The 18,828-nt window shown below is 39.4% G+C and overlaps 1 protein-coding gene across 9 annotated transcripts in view; it reads left to right on the top strand.

Annotated features, from left to right (window-relative positions):
* MOCOS (molybdenum cofactor sulfurase) overlaps positions 1-18,828 on the top strand; it is an 884,654-nt gene that overhangs the window by 841,351 nt on the left and 24,475 nt on the right. For all 9 annotated transcript variants that reach the window (XR_013947686.1, XM_080583044.1, XM_080583048.1 and 6 more), the window contains 3 exons: positions 3,134-3,250; positions 6,112-6,558; positions 13,941-14,103. Coding sequence is in view for 8 of the 9 variants with exons in the window: in XM_080583044.1 (XP_080439170.1) it covers positions 3,134-3,250; positions 6,112-6,558; positions 13,941-14,103 (727 nt within the window). In the remaining variant the exon portion in view is untranslated. The remainder of the gene's footprint in view (positions 1-3,133; positions 3,251-6,111; positions 6,559-13,940; positions 14,104-18,828) is intronic.

Raw genomic sequence — 18,828 nt, 5'->3', positions numbered from 1 at the left:
AAAATGCTGTAAGATTTCTTCGTATGCATTTTGCATTTTAATTGTAGTCTTTAAGCTCTGAAAGGCCAAGGCACAATGGTTCCCAATGTCAGACCCAGGGAACCACCAAAGCTGATGATCTGAGTACACAAAGCTGTGTACTTACCATTAGTACCATTCATGCTTCTCTGCCTTCATTGATGAACATGTTCCTGGCTCCCAAAAGTCAGCCCCAGACAGAGCTGCAAGCGGCACGCTGTATTTCATAACCCTGAGCTCCATTCCCATTATTGCTCCTTACGGCAGTTTTAAAGATGTGCTTTATTTAAATAAGCTTCTCTTCATTGAAATAACTGCAACAGATGTTTTATGTTCTATTTGTTTAGCTATGTGGTAACACTGTGGAGAGAGATTAAATTAACTCCCCAAGCAGCATATTTCTAGGGTGAAGCTAAAGAAGACAGAGAAGCATATGTCCAAGGGAAAGTCAAGCGTGCATTCAAGGGATGGATAGATTGGCAGTGCTGCATATACTGATGCTTTACATGGTTTCATTGCTTTCAGTGCAAAAGTGTGCATCACATCACCGAGATCGGCAGGGCGCCTACTATGCTTTTTTAAGCTTCAGAGTGGTGATAACGGAAATTGATTAATTCTAAAGCTTATGGCTAATTTATCTTTGTTCTTCTGAACCGTATTTCCTTATATTCCCCTAATGTTCATGCATTTTTATGTATTAATAATCTTTGTCTACTGTACAGATTAATATATATCACAGTTAAAAGTGTTATTGAAGAAGGGGTATTGGGTCATGTCACATATTTCACTTCTTAACGCTAGGCAAGGCTAGAATGAAATTTCAGGGCCTTCATTAAAGCACAGTAATAATTTATTTGACGAAATGTAAAAGATTAAAAAAAAAATCCTGTTAACAATTCCTTGAAGCTGAGTCATGGAAACTTCATTACATTGCATACACTTGGATAATCAAGGCTGCCCAGCAATCTTTCTTAAAAAAATAATAGTAATAAAAAGATATATGTTAAAGCTTTTTGTATACTGAGTAAACAAATCCAAACACTGTACAAATTCAGTAGTGAAATATCTGTCATGATATTAGCCTTGCTTGTCATCATTAACAGAACGATAGATCCACCCACGAGTCACAAGCACCATGACAAACCGTGTTATGTCAGGATGACAACTTTTCTCATCTAAATGAAAAAAGAAGTCAAGAAAATGTCACTGTTCCCAGACTGAAGTCTTCTGACAACACAAAGTTAATGACACCACAACAATCTTTCTCAACAGATGCCTTTAACTATAACTTTGATGTGAGAAACATGCTTTGAGCACGGTTTATTCTCCAAAGCATTAGTCATGAATAGGCATCTTGGGTCGGATTCGTTTCTCTTCTTTCCAAGTCTGGATATATAGTTATTTTGGTTGTATCTCCATTTGAGTGGTGAACCATTTTGAACTAATGGGGCAGGACACATTTAAGTATGAACTTTGGTAACTTGTGCACTGTAACAGTGTGGGATTTCTTCTGTTGTATACAGCACATTTTTGTGTGGAGTACCTTGTGTCCAGCACAGGGAGGAAAAAAAAAGAAAAGAAAAAAAAAGTGAATGCTCTTTGAACTTCTTTTAGCAGAGCTAAACCAAGCAGCTGAGATAATGAAATTAAAGGTGTTTGGTAGCTCACACAAGCAAACTCAGAAGGCTGACACCAGGTGTCTGAGGACGTCAGAAGATGTGAGACAGAAGGTGGGCTGAGATCGGGATGATACAGAAAGTGCTTGCTAGTATCCAATACAAAGAGAATTTATGTTTAAAAAAATGAAAGCCAACAGTTTAACACTAGGTTGAATGTTTCCATCAACAGCTCAGGCAGGAAAAGCTTGGTCTCACAACTAGGGAAATGACTGGTTTAGAAATGATCAGCACTTCTGTTCCTGGACCTTTGGACTGAGCTGTTATTCTGCACGTAGCTGAGTCTTAGCTCCCTGAGAGGAGGACAGCGTTGCTGGCATACCTGAGTTCTCTCAAATTGTAAGGTGTGTATTTTCAGAGCTCCAGGTTCCCCATTTTGCAGAAGAGGAGGTAAAGCACAGAGAGATTACCGCTGTATGTGTGAGGTTGTTCTGAAAGTCTGCAGTAGGGATAGGATGTACCAGGTTTTGTGCTACCTTTCTGACCTTCTGTCCTTTCTCCCAGTCTTGACCAGGCTTGTTCATCATTTATCGTGAAAGAAATAACTGGTTGTATCTATACCTGCTCAGTTATCCTTAGCACCATCTGTTGTTGCTTTTTCAAATCAACACAAAGAGTGTTCATATCCCTGCAGTGTGCTTCCATGGTTTCTGAGCTGTGCTAAGAGGATCCCCACGGTGTGCTTCCCTTGTTTCCTAGCTGTGCTATGAAACCGTGACAATCTGCATCTCTTCTCTGCAGGGCCACCCAGCCAGTGCCACCCTCCCAGTGCACGCATATCTGCACCTCCTTCCGAGACGTGTATAGACGCATGACTCCATTCTTTGCACAGCCATTTTGTTCGTTCACATAAATTCATTCATGCCAGCTTGTCATCGATTACTGTATTTATGCCCATTCATTATTTAGTGAATGATAAAGAAATGGTATAATGCAGAAAAGCACAACACCAGGAAAACAAGTGGATGAGGTTTCCTTCAGCTAGCTGAAGAGATGTCCCAGGCCTCTCTCTTCACCTTGTAGGTGATGGTTGTAGGTGACGGTTCAGTCCAGACCCTGGATTGCACTTAACTACAAGCCTATAATTAGCACTACTGGTGTAAGAGCACAAGTTTAAAAGTAAGCACATGGGCTGGCATTAACAGGATCAGGGCCTAAACTGAACAACTCTCCGTGTGTGTGTGTGTTACTGTGTGTACTCTGTGCCCTCTCTCAACGCCAATATAATTATCTGCTTCCTTTACTGTTTTCTTTCAGCTGAAATAACAAGGCTGGAAAATCCTCAGTGTGAATGAGAATGCTGAAAGCTACAGTCAGTCGTTAATAATTTAGAGAGGTAATTTACCTCCAATTGATTTGTACCTTTAAAATACTGTATGTTTTTCACCACAACTTAATGTCTGCCTTTTGTTCTTCTCTTATGTCTGTGAATCGGAAAGGTGGAAAAGATGGCCAGCCTCCACAACATACATGTGCGCACAGGTTGCTTCTGTAACACAGGAGCCTGCCAGATGCATTTGGGTATAAGCGATGAGGACATCCAAAGGAACCTGCAGGTTAGTTTCTGAATGAGATTATGTGATATATTGACCGTGGAAAATATCTAGATTCCATGACCCAGAAGACACCTTCTGGCTATCAATTCTGAATTTCCTGGGGGATGGGAGGTTTGAAGGGGAGAAAAGAAAATCTGGTCCTACCTATATCCAACAACAACAAAAAAGCTAAATAGTAAAGAATAAAGTAGGTGTATCATAAATGAAGGTAGGTTTAATTTTCTTTCCCTGATTTTTCAACTTAATTACCATGGTAAAGAAATAATTGAATTTAAATTCAATACATAGAAATGAGGTGTTGAAACAAAATCATTCGATGGACCCAAAGCAGAGTAGGTTGTTTTTATTTCATTGGAAAATACGAAATTGTGGCTTCTTGGTGTAATTTGGGATTACATGAAATCCAGCCTTCCTGCAGAACAGAAGTTCCCAGACAATTCATCTCATGTTGTTCCTTAAGTATCTTTAATTGTACTTATTAATTATTACTTTTGGACATTACAGTTTAAAAGGCATACTCAAACTGGACAAGAAACAATAAATGAGAATACACAGTGAATCTCTGACAGTGAAGTAAATTTAGATGACTTCTACTTAGATTATTGGTGTGTTAGACTGGTAGAACATGAACGTAAAGACTGCTTTCTAGGTGACTAATATTTTCCATAAATCATTTTATTAAAAGATGTGTAGCAGGATGTATTACAGTGAGGTGGGGGAGGCTTCACATCTGCATATTTGTCAGATTTTGAAATTACAGTAAATGAATACAGAACAATTAAAAACTTTATTAATGGTATTCCTCAAAAGAGAACAAAATACAATGGCTGTATAGATATTATAGCTCCCTTGTAATTTCACAGAGGTATTTAGATAACTTTTGCAAGCACATTTATATGCAAGACTGATAGCACAAGATCTTAAAGGGGGAGAGCTCTTTAATACCTTCCATGGCAAAATGGTGGTTTCATTTACTATGTAAAGCTCCGTGTCCATAGTTTACTCATGAATAGTCTGCTTAAGAGCAGGTGAGTGATGCTTGAATTTTCAAGGGGGTGCAGGTTCCCCAGGATAATTAGAGAAAGGAAAAAAGCTTTTCCCTTCTCTTAAAGCACAAAATACCAAATGGCCAGGTACACTAATCTTATTCTCACGTGAGGAAGATTTTGCTAAGGAGTGGGTGGCCTCATATAGGTCTGTATCATGTTAATAAAGCTCGACATTTTAACCAGAATAGGCTAAACACAAAAGCCAAAATTACAGACATTTCATCTGCCACAAATGGTATGATGTAGTAGTACATTCAACCAGTTTCTATTTTGAGACGTTCTTGCCAGTCCTTTGGAAAGATCTAGATGAGTTATTGACAACATTACTTTGCAGGGGGAAGACATCTTTTTTCATATTACTTGCATATGTACTTTGTGTTTGCCAGTGTGCTGACTGTATTCTTCCTTCCCTGATGAAGATTTCCATGTTCAAAGTGCTTGTGAGGGAGGACCTTCTATCGTCAAGGGTCACTGGAGAATTGTGGTTAGTTTTCTTAGGATGTTAGGTAGGAACTCATTTACTTATTTGCACAGCAGGAACCTCTCTCATCAGTTAATCAATCAATACTTGGCGGAAGTGTTCCATGTATATTAACAGATGCAACCTAATTTTGTAAATGTTGCTTCTGCTCTATTGTCACGAATAAAAGCTATGTTCCAGTGCATTACAATATTTGCTACTGCATTGCATGCTTTGACATAGTTTTTTTTTATTTCTCCTGGAAAAAATGGGACCTGTGTTCACTGAACTGTGACATTTCTTGCTTTAAAAAGCCCTCATGTAAATAATCTATTCACACTTCCATTTTTATTTAACAGAAATGCATAAATAAATGAAATTCTGAGGGGAAAAAAAACAGCTGCTGTATTTAAAGGAATAAGGGTGCTGACTTAGAACTAAATCTCATGTCCATTGGTGAGCTAATGTTAGGTAGGTGATCAAAGGGAGTTTCTGGCTTATCTCGCTAGAGGTGAGTGGCAGCACTCACTGACCTACTCAATTGAAGGCGAAGCTTCTGCTCCAACTCCAGGGAGTTTTCTGGGGAGTGCTGTATGAAAGATACATCAAATATAAGGGTATTGGAGGCCACTGTTAGGGTATTTGAGGGACAAATTTTTCAACAAAGCTTTACCATGAGCTGAAACCTGTGTTTTTCAAAGGAAGAGATGTTAGGGGGAAGGCTACTTCCGTCTGTCCTGAAAGCAACACGTTGACTGGATCAGCAAGACAGATTTACTGGATATCACAGTGATGAGGGAATTCACTTTGGATGTTCAAGTTCTATATTCAAGTCTCTGCTTTGCTAAATGTCCCAGACCAATTCTTAGCCATACAGCTATCCATTGGACTGTTTAACACAAACCATGAGTAAGCCATTGATTGTATAAAACGGAACTGTTCTGACAGCAAATATCAAGAAGTCTAGTGGTTTGTTCACCTATCTGAATGTAATATCCGATTTTAAATCTCACTGAACTAATGCAGTTGAGACCGGAATATACCTAGGGACTGCCCTTGCTAATAGGCTGTTCTGGCATGTGCAAACTTTTTCTGATTCTTAACGTAAGTTTTTGAAAGGTCTCTCTTGCCTTAAGGTAGATTGGGGCAAGCATCTCAAAACAATCTTCTTCCCCGCTTGAGAAGGTAATAAGACAGTTGGGATTTTTTTCTCCATTCTTTCTTCATATTCATGGGTTAAATGTGTATTTCCAAAAACAGTTTTTCAGTTAGAATTAACAGACTCTTGAATAACTACGTAAAGTAAGAAGGTCTGTCATAAGAGCTCTGTTTTTCTTCCTATTTCAAACTAGGCTGGCCATGTCTGTGGAGATGATATAGACCTAATTGATGGACGTCCCACTGGTTCTGTGAGAATATCCTTTGGCTACATGTCTTCTTTTGAAGATGCACAGACTTTTTTGAAATTCATCGTAGCCACCAGGTTGTCCAAGTCAGACACTGAGATTCCCTTCCAGTCCTCTGTTACAAAGCTGACGACAGAGCCTGTCCCAGATGATCGCACTTACTTTAAGAATGCAGATGAATTGCCTTCAGGGACACACATCTCAGACAGAGAACTTGGAAATAATTCATCTGTGACAATGAAGACTGTTGACTGGCAGCCATCGGAGTCTGAGTCAGAAAGCATAAGGGCAACTATTTCTGAGACTGCGGTGCCAACGTATAGAAGAGATGGGAACCCCATTACTGTCACCAACATTTACCTCTACCCAATCAAATCCTGCTCTGCATTTGAGGTATATGTTTTAATATATTCTTAAATATTCATCCCAACCTTGTTTGTTTTTTTTGCTTATCCCTGTTGAAGATGTCAACCAGGAATAACATGTATATGAGATATTAGGAAATAGTATATGGATAACCATTTTTTCCTTTACTCCAATTCCTAGGATCAAGTCTTACATGGTAAGGCACTTTGAAAGTTTTTCAGTTAGACTGAAGTTACAGGAATGAGATGTGTCTTCAGCTCTCCCCTCCCCCCCCAACAGACAAATCTGCACATAATATGCAGTCTTGAAAAAAAATAAAAAAATAAAACAGTTGGATTTGCAAAACTTGACTAAAATATAATCAAGTAATTAGTATGCTTTCACAGAATGACATGTGATGGACTTGAAGGCATTGATGGGTAGGCAGCAATTGAGAAATAACTTGATTAACATGTTATAATTGAGAGGAGGCTGATTTACATTACAAAGAAATGTTATCATTAAAAATACATTTGCAACAGAAATATGACATTTAAGTGTTGCTGCACTGTTTGAAAGTTCACTCTTTGAAGATTTTAATTGCTTTTTTGCCAAGCTAATAATATCGTCACCTTAGCTGTGACTTTTTTTTTTTTTTAATAATGCATGATGAAATAGGTGTATGGTCCACACATGACCTAGAATGTGACTCTGCTTAGTACCATACTGGGAAGTGATTTAATGAATGTCAATAACAGTATAACTTTCCCTATGAAAACTTGCTGGTCTAGGTCACTCTCTCACATCTGAATGAAAATTGGGGTCAAATCCAGTGACAAATCACCTGCATTTAAAATATTGTTTCTCAACTGATTTGGTTGTGATTTATTTATTTATTTTTCTTAATGCAAAAAGTATCTGGGGAGTTGAAGCAAAGAGTATTATTGCATGGTCAACAAAACATCTACATTTTTAAACTTGGTTTTGCTTATAATGTTTTTAATTCAGAGGCACAATCTCGAGCATTACATGAGACCTGAACAAATAACTTTTCATCCCTTATTAACCTCCCACTAAATCAAACTGTTTAGAAAATCAAAGTAATCCCACTTTTCTTGTGAGAATGTTTTAACCTCTGTTTAAGTGTTCCAGTTATTATAGTTTTATCACAGAAGCTCTCTACAGAAGCTGCTGAAATATACTCTAGCAGTATTCAGGTCCCTTTGGGGTTAAATTCTATTTTTAACATGCAGGCCAATGTTACGAGATACATACCACAACATTCAGTGCTAGGAAGGCTTTGAAGTGATTGTACCCAGGAGCAGGTAAGACATACTTCAGCATGAAAGACAGCTTATGTTTTCCCACAAACTAAGCTAGTTTTCCTCTCTTCAAGCTCTGTGGGTAAACGACCCTAGTTGATAAATGCATATAAACCTGGCACTCACTGGCAGACAGAACTGGAGTTTTATATGGAGGGGGAAATCCCCATTCTTCATGCATACTTCTTGTCCCAGTTAATGGACCCATGGTGAAAGCAGAGTTCATCTTACCTGACCTTATCCCTCTGAAGGTAGATATTATTCTTTAAGAAGTGAGAGATGGATACCTGCTAATTCATCTTACCATAAAATAGGCATCTGCAGTAGGAAAATGAATTGTTGCTGGATATTTCTGTCTCTTTCCATTTACTACAGGAGGAATAGGTTGGATAAAACAAAAAGAATGGGTTGGATAAACGGGAGGTTAAGGTTGGATATTACGAGAAATTTCTTTACTGAAAGGGCTTTGCAGCATTGGAACAGGCCTCCCAGGGAAGTGGTTGAGTCACCATCCCTGGAGGTCTTCAAGAAACATCTAGAGATAGAACTTAGTAGCATGGTTTAGTCTTGGACTTTAATACTAGGTTAAAGGTTGGACTAGATGATCTTCGAGGTCTTTTCCAGCCATAATTCTATGATTATATGATTCTGTGAATCAAAGGTAAATTGGATTGAAAAGGCAACAGTTAACAGTGGATGATTTCAATAACTAAAATACGGACATTAAAATTGCAACTATATTGTGAGATTTAGTTTTGCATGCCTAGAAACATTTTTGGAGTCTACTGTATTCTGGTTTGATACTTTCTGATAACAAAGCATCAACCATGTCAGAACCCAATAGCTAAGCACTGTCAGAGCCTGTACAACCAAAGAGTAATAGACAATGAAATATATATTAGTTTTAGTGTATGATATTGGAAGGGACTGTAACTTCACTATAAATAACATTCAGTAAAGAACATGTTTTGTGCGTTTTCACTTAGTCCATAGAAGATACATGACTGCATGTGAAAGAACAATGAAAGTTGACCTAATGGATATGATGAAGAATGGGCTTTCAATGCATAAAGAGAGCAGGCCAGGAAGTGCAGTCAAAAGTATATTGGAACATTATACGATTTTCAATATTGAAGTAAATCCTCGATGCAAATGTGTTTGGTTATGTGATCTTCTTCCTGTCCATCAGGCATTCTTCAATTTCTGTTCCCAGATGTTTGAGTGGCACTTCTAGACCTGTCATATGTCTAGAACCAGCCTGTGAAAGATCTGTCATTCTCATTGTTTGCCCATAAAAGAGGTAAATATGGCAAGTCACAGCCCACCATTTGTAATGAGCACTAAAACTCAAAGGCAGTTAGTCTCATTCTCAGTCAAGAAGTGTGTTGGTCTCTTCTCAGCATCTAAGAGTAGAACAGAAAGCTACTACTACCAGAACACAAATCCACTAACTGCAGAGTGCGTCACCATCCACAGCACTATGTAGTTGATTATCCCGGCATCTCTAGGCTTTATCATGAAAAGACTGATTCCAACAGAAGAATATTACTTTGTCACTCTCTTAGGCATCCTTGTCATACAGACTTCACACTTAATATTCTATTACCCCCTTACTTTGGTAAACTCATAAACTTCTGAAGTAATAATCATGTCACTTGTGGTTCCCATGGTGTTCAGTTAGAAACCAAGAATTAAAATTCAGTTTCATGGTTTTAATATAAAATACGTTTAAATGCTTTGTAGCTGTTGGAAAGCTAAGAAAAATATTTTCCCTATTAAACTTTTATCTCCATTTTTATCAGTTAGAAGGTAGCTGTAAGCTAGTTGATGTGAAAATTTGAAAGTGGTTTAGGTATTAGGCTGCAATAAATGCACTCATCTTGTACTTGGATTCTTGAGATCAGAATCTCATAGATTTGTAAGTTCAAGTGCAGGCCTCCGGCTCATATGGTAAGTCAGACCTTCCGCGTGTGTAGCAAATGAGCTTTATCGGGAAGTACATGATCACTTGCATTTGCCTAAAATAAAATGTGGAGTGGAAGATTTCACCTAACCGTGTGTGCAGGACCTCGTCCATCTGCCAGTGAAGTCTACCCGTTGACTTGGTGGCTGCAGGGCAGATGACTTGATTAGTGGCAGGAGGACAGACTTGATGAGTACATGAGTACAAGCTCACAGCTGTTTGATCTTCACTTTAGAGTCACATAATCTCCTCTTTACCTAAACTCTGATTTCTCTAGTCTATTCTAAGTGTTTTAGTGCAGGAGGTACTTGACTTCCCGAGAAAATGAGAGTGACGAGTGTGCTTTGGCAGCTGGGAGGATGAAGCATTAAGGTCTTCAGCTTACTGCAGGTTGGTTAGCTCCTACAGCATGTATGTTTCACCAAGTGGTCATGGCCACGGAACTGTCTGTTCAGTGATGTTACATAGATTTTCTACATATGGCTCAGGAAGCAGAGGGTAGAATATTCTAGCTGAATATCTTAAATGTGCTTTAATTTCCCTACAATTATTTTATTAAACGGGGAGAAGCAGAAAAGAGGAGTAGCCTGTGTCCCTGACCACATTTTTCTTCTTTTCCAGCATAAAAACATGTTTTAAACATGCATTTTTAAACATGAACATCTCTTATGTCAATGAATTTTGCATAATTACGTAGTGCACTGTGCCCAGTGAAGGAGGTTAGGACTTTAAACATTAATAACTTTATTACTCTTGCAGTAGATTTCAGAGGATAAAAATTGCAGCTCAACACAGAAGACAAATTAGCTTTTAATTCAAAATACAATGCAAATTCTCAGTGATCAGTAGTTAAATTATGTGTAAGACCACTAACATTTTTAAACTTGCATAATTTAAAAGCAGTTCAGTGATTGCTTTAATGTGTTCGAAAATTATGTTAGCCTTCATGATGACATTACAGGGAACTATGGAAAAATGCAGCCCAAAGTATTTCAAAGAAAAATCCCCCCCCCAAAAAACAAAACCATGGTTTTGCAATGGATGTTTTTACATTACAAGACGAAAAATTGCTAAAGAAGGTAGAACAGCATGTACTGGTTGTGCTCTATGCAGTGGTCCTTGCTGATGACAGGTAGAGAAGACCTTACGTTGGATGATTAGCCTACCCGTCCTGCTGGGAAAGAAGGTGTACGCAAGCATCTGTCAGTAAAATCATGGTGTCCCTGCTTTCTGTCTGTCCTCCCCCTTCTAACTTGTCTCTGTAGTAGGAGATGGTCAGACAGCTTTAAGGAATCAGTGCAATACAGTATTATTGCTCACTGTGATGGAAGCTACCCTGTTTTATTTTACTTTGCAGTAAGCTTTACTGGCTGCTTTGCTTCACTATTGCCTGAATGTAGATGTTTAGTGCTGTTTGAGTGCCCTGCCTTTCCTCCTGCTGCTGGTCCACCAGGATGCGGATCTTCTTTGCAGCCTGTGTCATATCTGCTGGCCTGGGGCAGACATCTCAGACGTAATCCAAGGGAGCCGAATCAAATCACTCTTCTCATGTCTCAGATGAAAGCAGAGCAGGCAGACTGAACTGCTCTAAGTTGCTTGCAATCCTTGAACAATCTCCTCAGCCTCTTTCAAACACTGGTGGGAGAGGGTCCTCAGAGGTCGCGAGCTTAAATGCTAATGAGAATAGAAATTTTTATTTTCTTCTGCACTTATCTCCAGTATCTGTATTAGCAGCAAAACAGCTCTGATTATTTCATGATCAGCTGTGACTCTCTGTCCAAGGCAGGGCACACAGTTATTTGGTTGTTGCAACTTTATTTATTGGAGCAAACATGCAGTACAGTAAGTTGAAATGTGGGGAGAAAGTGGGGCACTAGACTGTGTACTAAGGATATCCATGAGAGGAAAGGAACTTACTGCTGGGCACATTTAGGTATTATTCTTTTTACAACAGTAGACACCCAGAGGAAGGGGAAAAATGGACTCAACATCTATAGTTGTGTGCTGAATCTCAGAGTGGAGCTTGGAGTTACTTGCCAGTATTTTGGACCTACCAGAGGTATTTTAAATGGAAGGTGCTGATTATTTCCAAATATCTGTTACCTCGTTAGCTAAGCTTTCCCCATAGTGCCTATGAGCTTGTAAGAATTATCCAAATATCTGATTAAACAGAAAGTTTTATTTTGTTCATAAAAACCCTTGTCTTCAGTGAAGGGTAAGCATACACCTAAACTGTCTCCTGAATAAAATTGCTGTCCTAAAGTGGAAGCAAAACAATTGAACGTTGTAATTGGGAGCTAGGAATCACTGTGTTTGGGCTCTTTCTGTATTTTTCTGCTCTTTTTGTTTATTCTGTTCGTTGTGTCTTGCAAATCCTGTAATGATCTGTTGGATCCATGGGAGGACATATTACTGATTAGTGATCTTCTGTTTTGGAAAGGAGATTTGTTAGCAGGAAATTCTTGCAGCTCTTAGATGATCACCAGCTGTTCAAAATGCATTTTGAAATCTAATTATACAGGATAACCAAACAACACTGGCATCTCTGAAGGATAATTTCTAGCAAGGACAAAAGTCTGCACTTCAGCTGATATTGCAGTCTTTGACCTATGAGTATTCTCCTAAAAGACAGGGCAGAGGTTCACATCCTTTAGGTACCAATGGTTTGAGGTGCTTGGACAACACATTTTTAGATGACAGTATCAGACATAAGGATTCCAGTTTTGACTGGCATTTTTTTTCCATGCTTACTTCAAAAATTGCCAAAAGGTATTATAAATCAAGTAGGTAGATAAAATACATATCTACTCTATTTTTTCCATTATTTTCTGTATGTCATATAGTTGATAGCTCACATAGTTGATAGTGGCCAAAATATTTAGAGGGACTAGTTCAGCTGTAATGCTTTCAGTTTCCGCTTTCTGGACATTCAGAGTGCCTGCCCTCAGCTTCCTCTAGTTGGGCCCTAGGTGTCAATCTGTTGCTGAGGCCTCTTCCAAAGCCTGGAAAAAATTGTAAGAACGGGATTTTGTGGGTTCTGTGGGGTTTTGGACAGAGCTAAACAAAATGGTGATTTTTAATTAATCCAATCAGTGCTTGAAGGCATGCTTTCTTCAGAGTATCAGGTGTGCCTGACATACCTTTCTCTCAACACCTTTTGCTAAAGCTTTTGGCCAGTTAATTCATGTGAGCTGTGCTAAGCTTCTCTAGAAGAATTCAACAACGTTCACCTGTGGTGAACTTTTCTCCGTATTCAACTATGACTAGAAAGCATATGAGAGTTGAAACAGTATGTTTAAATGCCCAGCTTTATGTTAAAATAATGGTATTAATATTTTAATGTTCTGAAGGAGAAAGCAGTTATTAATATTACCCAAAGGCATTACTAAAATTGTTCCCTTTTTTGATTTCAAAATTACCATCTGTGTAGCATCAGTAACATCTGTTCTTTTCACCAGAAAAACGTCCATGAAGGCAAGGACAATATGCCTGTATAGGCTATTGGAAGTAAAGAGCATTATAAAAGCAATGGAAGGACAGCTAGCAAAGACGACCACGTGTTTTGTTGCAAGGGGATTTGGAAAAACTGTTATGTACTTGCTAAACCAGAAACCTCAGCAGTGGATGTTTTCTCAGATAGATTCATTGATAAAGAGGGTTTAGCTTTATGAAAAATGTGGAAGTTTATTCAGAATTCTGAATTTCACATTTTCCTTGCTTTCTTTTTCTTTGGTTTTGCCCTAATTCATAAAACTCACATGCAATCCTCATGTTTTGTGAATTAAAAGAAAATTGTTGAGGGGAGTGGTCCTAAAAATGGCTGAGTATAAAACTGAAAACAGCTTTCAGAGTGTTTCAGTGATTGTTTGCTGTATTCTCATGGCTCTGTTAAATCAAAGTGTATGATAATATGCAACAAATTATAGTAACTCCATTCTGTTCTGTCAGTTGCTTCCAGTGAGATCTTTATCTTTGACTTGCAATTAAGGTTTCTGTTATAACGGCTGACAGTGGCTTCCACAAGCTTTCCTGATTTCAAGGAATTTCATTAATGGTTCGTTTTCCCTCTCTTTTCTTCTCAGCGTGAACGTATTATGCAGCCAGCATTTTCTAAACCTTTGCATCCCCTCCTGCTGCTTTTCCAGGTTACAGAATGGCCAGTAGGAAACCAGGGCTTGCTGTATGACCGTAACTGGATGGTTGTAAATCAGAATGGAGTTTGCTTGACTCAGAAGCAGGAGCCAAGGTTGTGTCTTGTAAATCCCTCAATTGATCTGAAGCAAAAGATTATGGTCATTCAGGCAGAAGGTAGGTAAACGATATTCTTTTTTCCCCTTTGTTACTGGTGTCAAACTCACACCCAGAGATCACCTATATGCAGGGACCAAAGAACTGAATGCTGTATATGCATACTGACTTAAGGGACAAATTCTGCTACCAAATGTAGGCAAAAAAAAGCTGAGGCTGTAATAGCCCTGGGTAGTTTCCTAGCATATTGTTGGGACAGGCAGAAAGTAGATAGTGACTCCATATGTGCAGTCATAAAGTGGATACTCCAGGAAGGAACCGTGAATTGATAAGTGTGGAAATTTACTGACTAATCTGTCCCTCCACATCATAAAAGGGAGTCCGTCAGCCTGAAGGGACTGTTACTTCTGTGAAGGTGAAGGAACGGGAGTCTAACATCAAACACCCTGGCCAAAGACCTTCCCATTTTATAACTCTTTTCCTTCCAGCAGCTGTGTGACTAGAGGGGTAGAGTCTTCACTGGGAATTAATATGAATTAAGATAAGGACCAAACTGTATTTATTTAGCTCAGTTAAATACTTGCACTAGGAGGCAGAAAAAAAGCATGATATTTGGGCTTTGGATTCATCAAAACACTTTTTAGTCTCTGCTGAGGGGAGGAAAAAAAAAAGAGAAAACCGTATGGAAAGCATTATGGAAAGCCCTTTGCTACTTGGGGGTAGGAATTATTTATTTTCCTAACAGTGCTGTTAGCACTAAACGGTGCAATAGGTTTGTGTTCCACAAAAGTCATTACTAATGCCAAGTTTGCATGTGGCTGAATGGCATTTATCACTTCCCTGCGGTCTAACATTTACTCACCCTGTTATGTCTTAACCGTCAATAATACATGTGCTCACATTTTCCACAGCTAGAGCAAAACAAGGGAAGTTATATTCAGATTTTTCACCCCTAATTAGAACTCCATATGGGTGCTTCTGTAACTGCAGCTGCTTTTCTGTTTATACAGTACAGTTGTTGTCCCCTTCAACTATCTGAATACTCATCATCATATCAAGTCTGACCAGTTGATTTATTTTGTCTGTCAGGTTGGCCAAATGTACATTTGGGTATTTCCACTAGTCTTTTGAATACTTTTTGCATGTTTCAAATCCCAAGCACAATCTTGTATATTCCTAGGAATTCCAGTCTGGGTCACTATCCCAAAGTCTGCTATTTTCTGCTCTTCCCTCTATATTATTTTTTGTAAAGGTATTGTCAATTCATTTCAATATCATTTGATATGGAGCATGTTGCACATTTTTGTAGTACGGTTGCATATGCAGCCTTCTCTGACAACTTGTAAATTACAAAGTGTTTCAGAAATAATAATTTCTAGAAATTCACTTCCTCTCCATCTCACTTCCTTTCTGCCGGTGCCTCCTGCTTGTAGACACAATGTGGAGTCTTGTCCAAACCTTCTTTATTTATCCTTCACGTTTTCAGAAGTTCAGCTCTGCTGGACCTTTAGATTTTTTCATTCCACTCTTGATTATGTTTTTTGGGTTTCGTTTTTTTTTTTTCTTACTAGCATCACATTCTGTAGACAAATGCATTATCTCTAGACAAACACAGGTTGGACCTGGTTTAGTGGGTGACATTGGTAGTAGGGTGATGGTTGGACCAGATGATCTTGAAGGTCTCTTCCAACCTTAATGATTCTTGATTCTATGATTCTATGATGTATTGGTATGTTTTGTTCTGTGTATAATGACTCCAGGTAACTGTAAGCCTAGCGCATAAGGTGGTCTGGGCCCTCTTTTTAGAGTAGTTCTGCTATTTTTCACTCTTGTAGTGTACTTGCAACCTGTAGTATTTATTTATTTATTTATTTTTAAGCTTAGCAGTGAGGGAATAGCTTTCATTTGCTTGGAGAGACTATTCCAGAAGTTACTGCTCATAAGGTAGCACAGTGATGGGCACACATGAAAAGGCAGGGTAATACTGAGCAGATATATCTGTAGAAAGTTGTTGCAATATTTATTCTGTTCTCTTTCCACTCACCTGCAGTCTAAACTCATGACTTGTTTGTATATATTAAATTTTTATTATTTTCTTTTATCCCTTCAGATACATGGGTCATTGCTATATTGCCCACTCAAGTCATTTCATGCTAGGCACTGCATCGCAGATGCTCCTGGGCACCCTGCTCTGGGTGTCCCTGCTTGACCAGGGGGGTGGACCAGATGACCTCCACAGGTCCCTGCCAACCTCAGCCAGTCTGTGATGCTGTGACATTTAATTTAATTAGTTGACTCCTTACTTGAAAGTCTTATGTTAATCACTGCTGGCTGTTCACAAGTCTCCCCAGCCTGTCGGTAGTGTGTTGCTGGTGGAGCACGAGAGGCCGAATGCCGTGTGCGTAGCTGGAGCAGCAGTGGTCAGGGTGAGGAGCAGGAGCCCCCTGATGAGCCAGGATGGCTGTTCTGCCGCTCAGAGAGCCTTCCCTGGCTAACAGTACCTCAGATTTGTAGCACTTAGCCTGCTGACTACAGGCACCTCAGGGTCTCTTCCAGCTTTATTGCTTTGCGAGTTTCTTTCTCCCAGGGGATTGCTACCACCCCGAGCTGCCTTTCCCCAGCTGTAGCAGTATGCATCTTTCCAAGAGGAGCTTTGATTCCTTCAGTTCCTCCTCTCCTCCCCCGGCCTGCACAGTCCCTGTGCAGTGTTTCTCATATTTTTTTTCCACTTATGTGACTCCACTGTGGTTGTAACCGTGGGTAGATGTTATTGTCCTTATCTTCATTACATACTTCATTGCATTAATGAGGCAAAAGGTTATGAAGGTGTTGGTAGGTGGAAAACACTTGGATCTCTAATTCTCATTTCTCTGCCATCTCCTTTCTTTCAGTCCTGTTTCTCTGACCAAACAGAACCACGTTTTGACTTTTCCCAGCCTGAGGTGGGGGACCAGGGTGAGGGCATGGTGATGGGGACACTTGTGGTGAGGAGTGGCTGAGGGAGGTGGTGGAAAAAAAAAAAAAAAAAGAGGAGGCAGATACCTTGAGCTGCACCTTCACTGCACCTCTTGCTCTGCTGAATGTGAAAATGCATCTGCTTCCAGCTGACCAGGTGACAGCTACAGCCAAGTTACCTGCCTTCTTTCTGCTTGGAGACTTCAACTACTCTGCTTTCTCTACCAGTTTCTCTGCTATCATCTGTGCTTTTGTCATTGTGAGAGCAGACTGTGGCAATGATCTACATCTAAAGCGTGCTTTGCTATCTGGAGATGTCTCTCCAACAGAGAGAGCCTAAGGCAACTGTGCTCCTGGATTAGGTTCCTCGGGTAAGTGCCCAAAGCCAACTTGCCCTAGCTGAAATATGTACTCTTCTGAAGAACATCTTGCTGTTAATACTATTAGATTATGGCAAAGAATTCCTCTGTTCTGCTTCTAAAACACAATGAATCTGTCCTCTCTCCCCCTCCAGGCAAGTGTGTTCCTCTCCCTCTAGAAATTTTCATTAGTGGAAAAACTTGTTTATAGCTATTTTATTTCAATGTGGTTTAATATTCCCTGTCCTCTCTGTCCAACAAAATTAATTTGTGGGTATGATTTAGTGCGACAGTAACTGCTTTAATACCTTTTTGCTGAATCCTGCCCGTGCTGAGACACTACGTCAGGTGCTTTCTTTAGCCCCTGTGTGTAGGGTACCTCTGCAGCCTGTCTAACAACCAGCCTTGGATGGATGGACTCACCGTCTGACAAACCTAGCGGCATGGTCCTGCTGTTGGGTAGCAAGGACAGTCACACTGGGGCTCTAGACAAGGCCAAAACTTCTCAAAGGTTTAGGTAAGGTCTGGCATGCCTGCAAAATTATTTGGCCTGCATGGCAGCTGGGAAGCTCCAGGCATTCACCTGGCTCCTGACGAAGGGGATAAGTGACAGCAGAGGAAGAGGAAGGGCCTGTGTTTGTTTTGCCATTGGCTGTGCCTTACTTTGGTAGAGGGAAGGAGTTTTTAATTTTGAGAAACTGCATTTCTGGATTTTGTCGATTATTTTCTTAGGCTATGTAGTTGTTAGGAGGCATTTCCTATTCTTTTTGACGTGAAGAATACACCAAACCCTGGCTATCACAGGACCCACTTCAAGAAAACTGGTATCATTTTAAATAAAGCTCCCATGCAGAAAAATAACTTTTATCTTGACAGCTTGCCTCCACTGAAGTAGTTAATAGTTAAACTCCCAGCAGCTTAGAGAAAGAGTCTTTATTTCTAAAAGACGTATTGCTTGAATGAGAATCAAGGAAAATCTTGTTGTCCTGCTCCATCAAATATGTGGGGACACAGATAGCGCTGTGCTACTTCCTGACCCACACAAAAGTAAGCCAAATGGAATGTGCATGAGAATATATTTCTGTACAAGACTAATTTCTCTCTTTACATTTTAGCTAACACTCAGCGTTATTCTGGCAAGTTGTGATTTAGTTTGCCACTGCAGAGTGAGAAATTTTAAGTGTTGTGAAGGCCCTTTAAAATATTGGAATAGAAAGATGCTTGCAAAACTGAGCAACTAATTACGCTTTATGGAGTTTATTCTGCCTTCAAATGGTCATGTGTTACTGCCAATAAAAATAATGGGAATTATGTGCATACACTGATGAAAGAATGTACATGAATAGTTTATATTTCAGTCTATTGAAATGACAGACCTCTAATTTTTCTCATTGACTGAAAATAGGAGCTATAAAGACAAGAATAATTTTATATATATATTAATACTGCGAGCACATCTGTGAATTTTATT

This window comes from Anser brachyrhynchus (assembly GCF_964034855.1).
Source record: "Anser brachyrhynchus genome assembly, chromosome: 2".
Classification (NCBI taxonomy): Eukaryota; Metazoa; Chordata; class Aves; order Anseriformes; family Anatidae; genus Anser; species Anser brachyrhynchus.
Note: the sequence above shows the minus strand (reverse complement) of the source record. Positions and strands in the feature narration are given on the sequence as shown.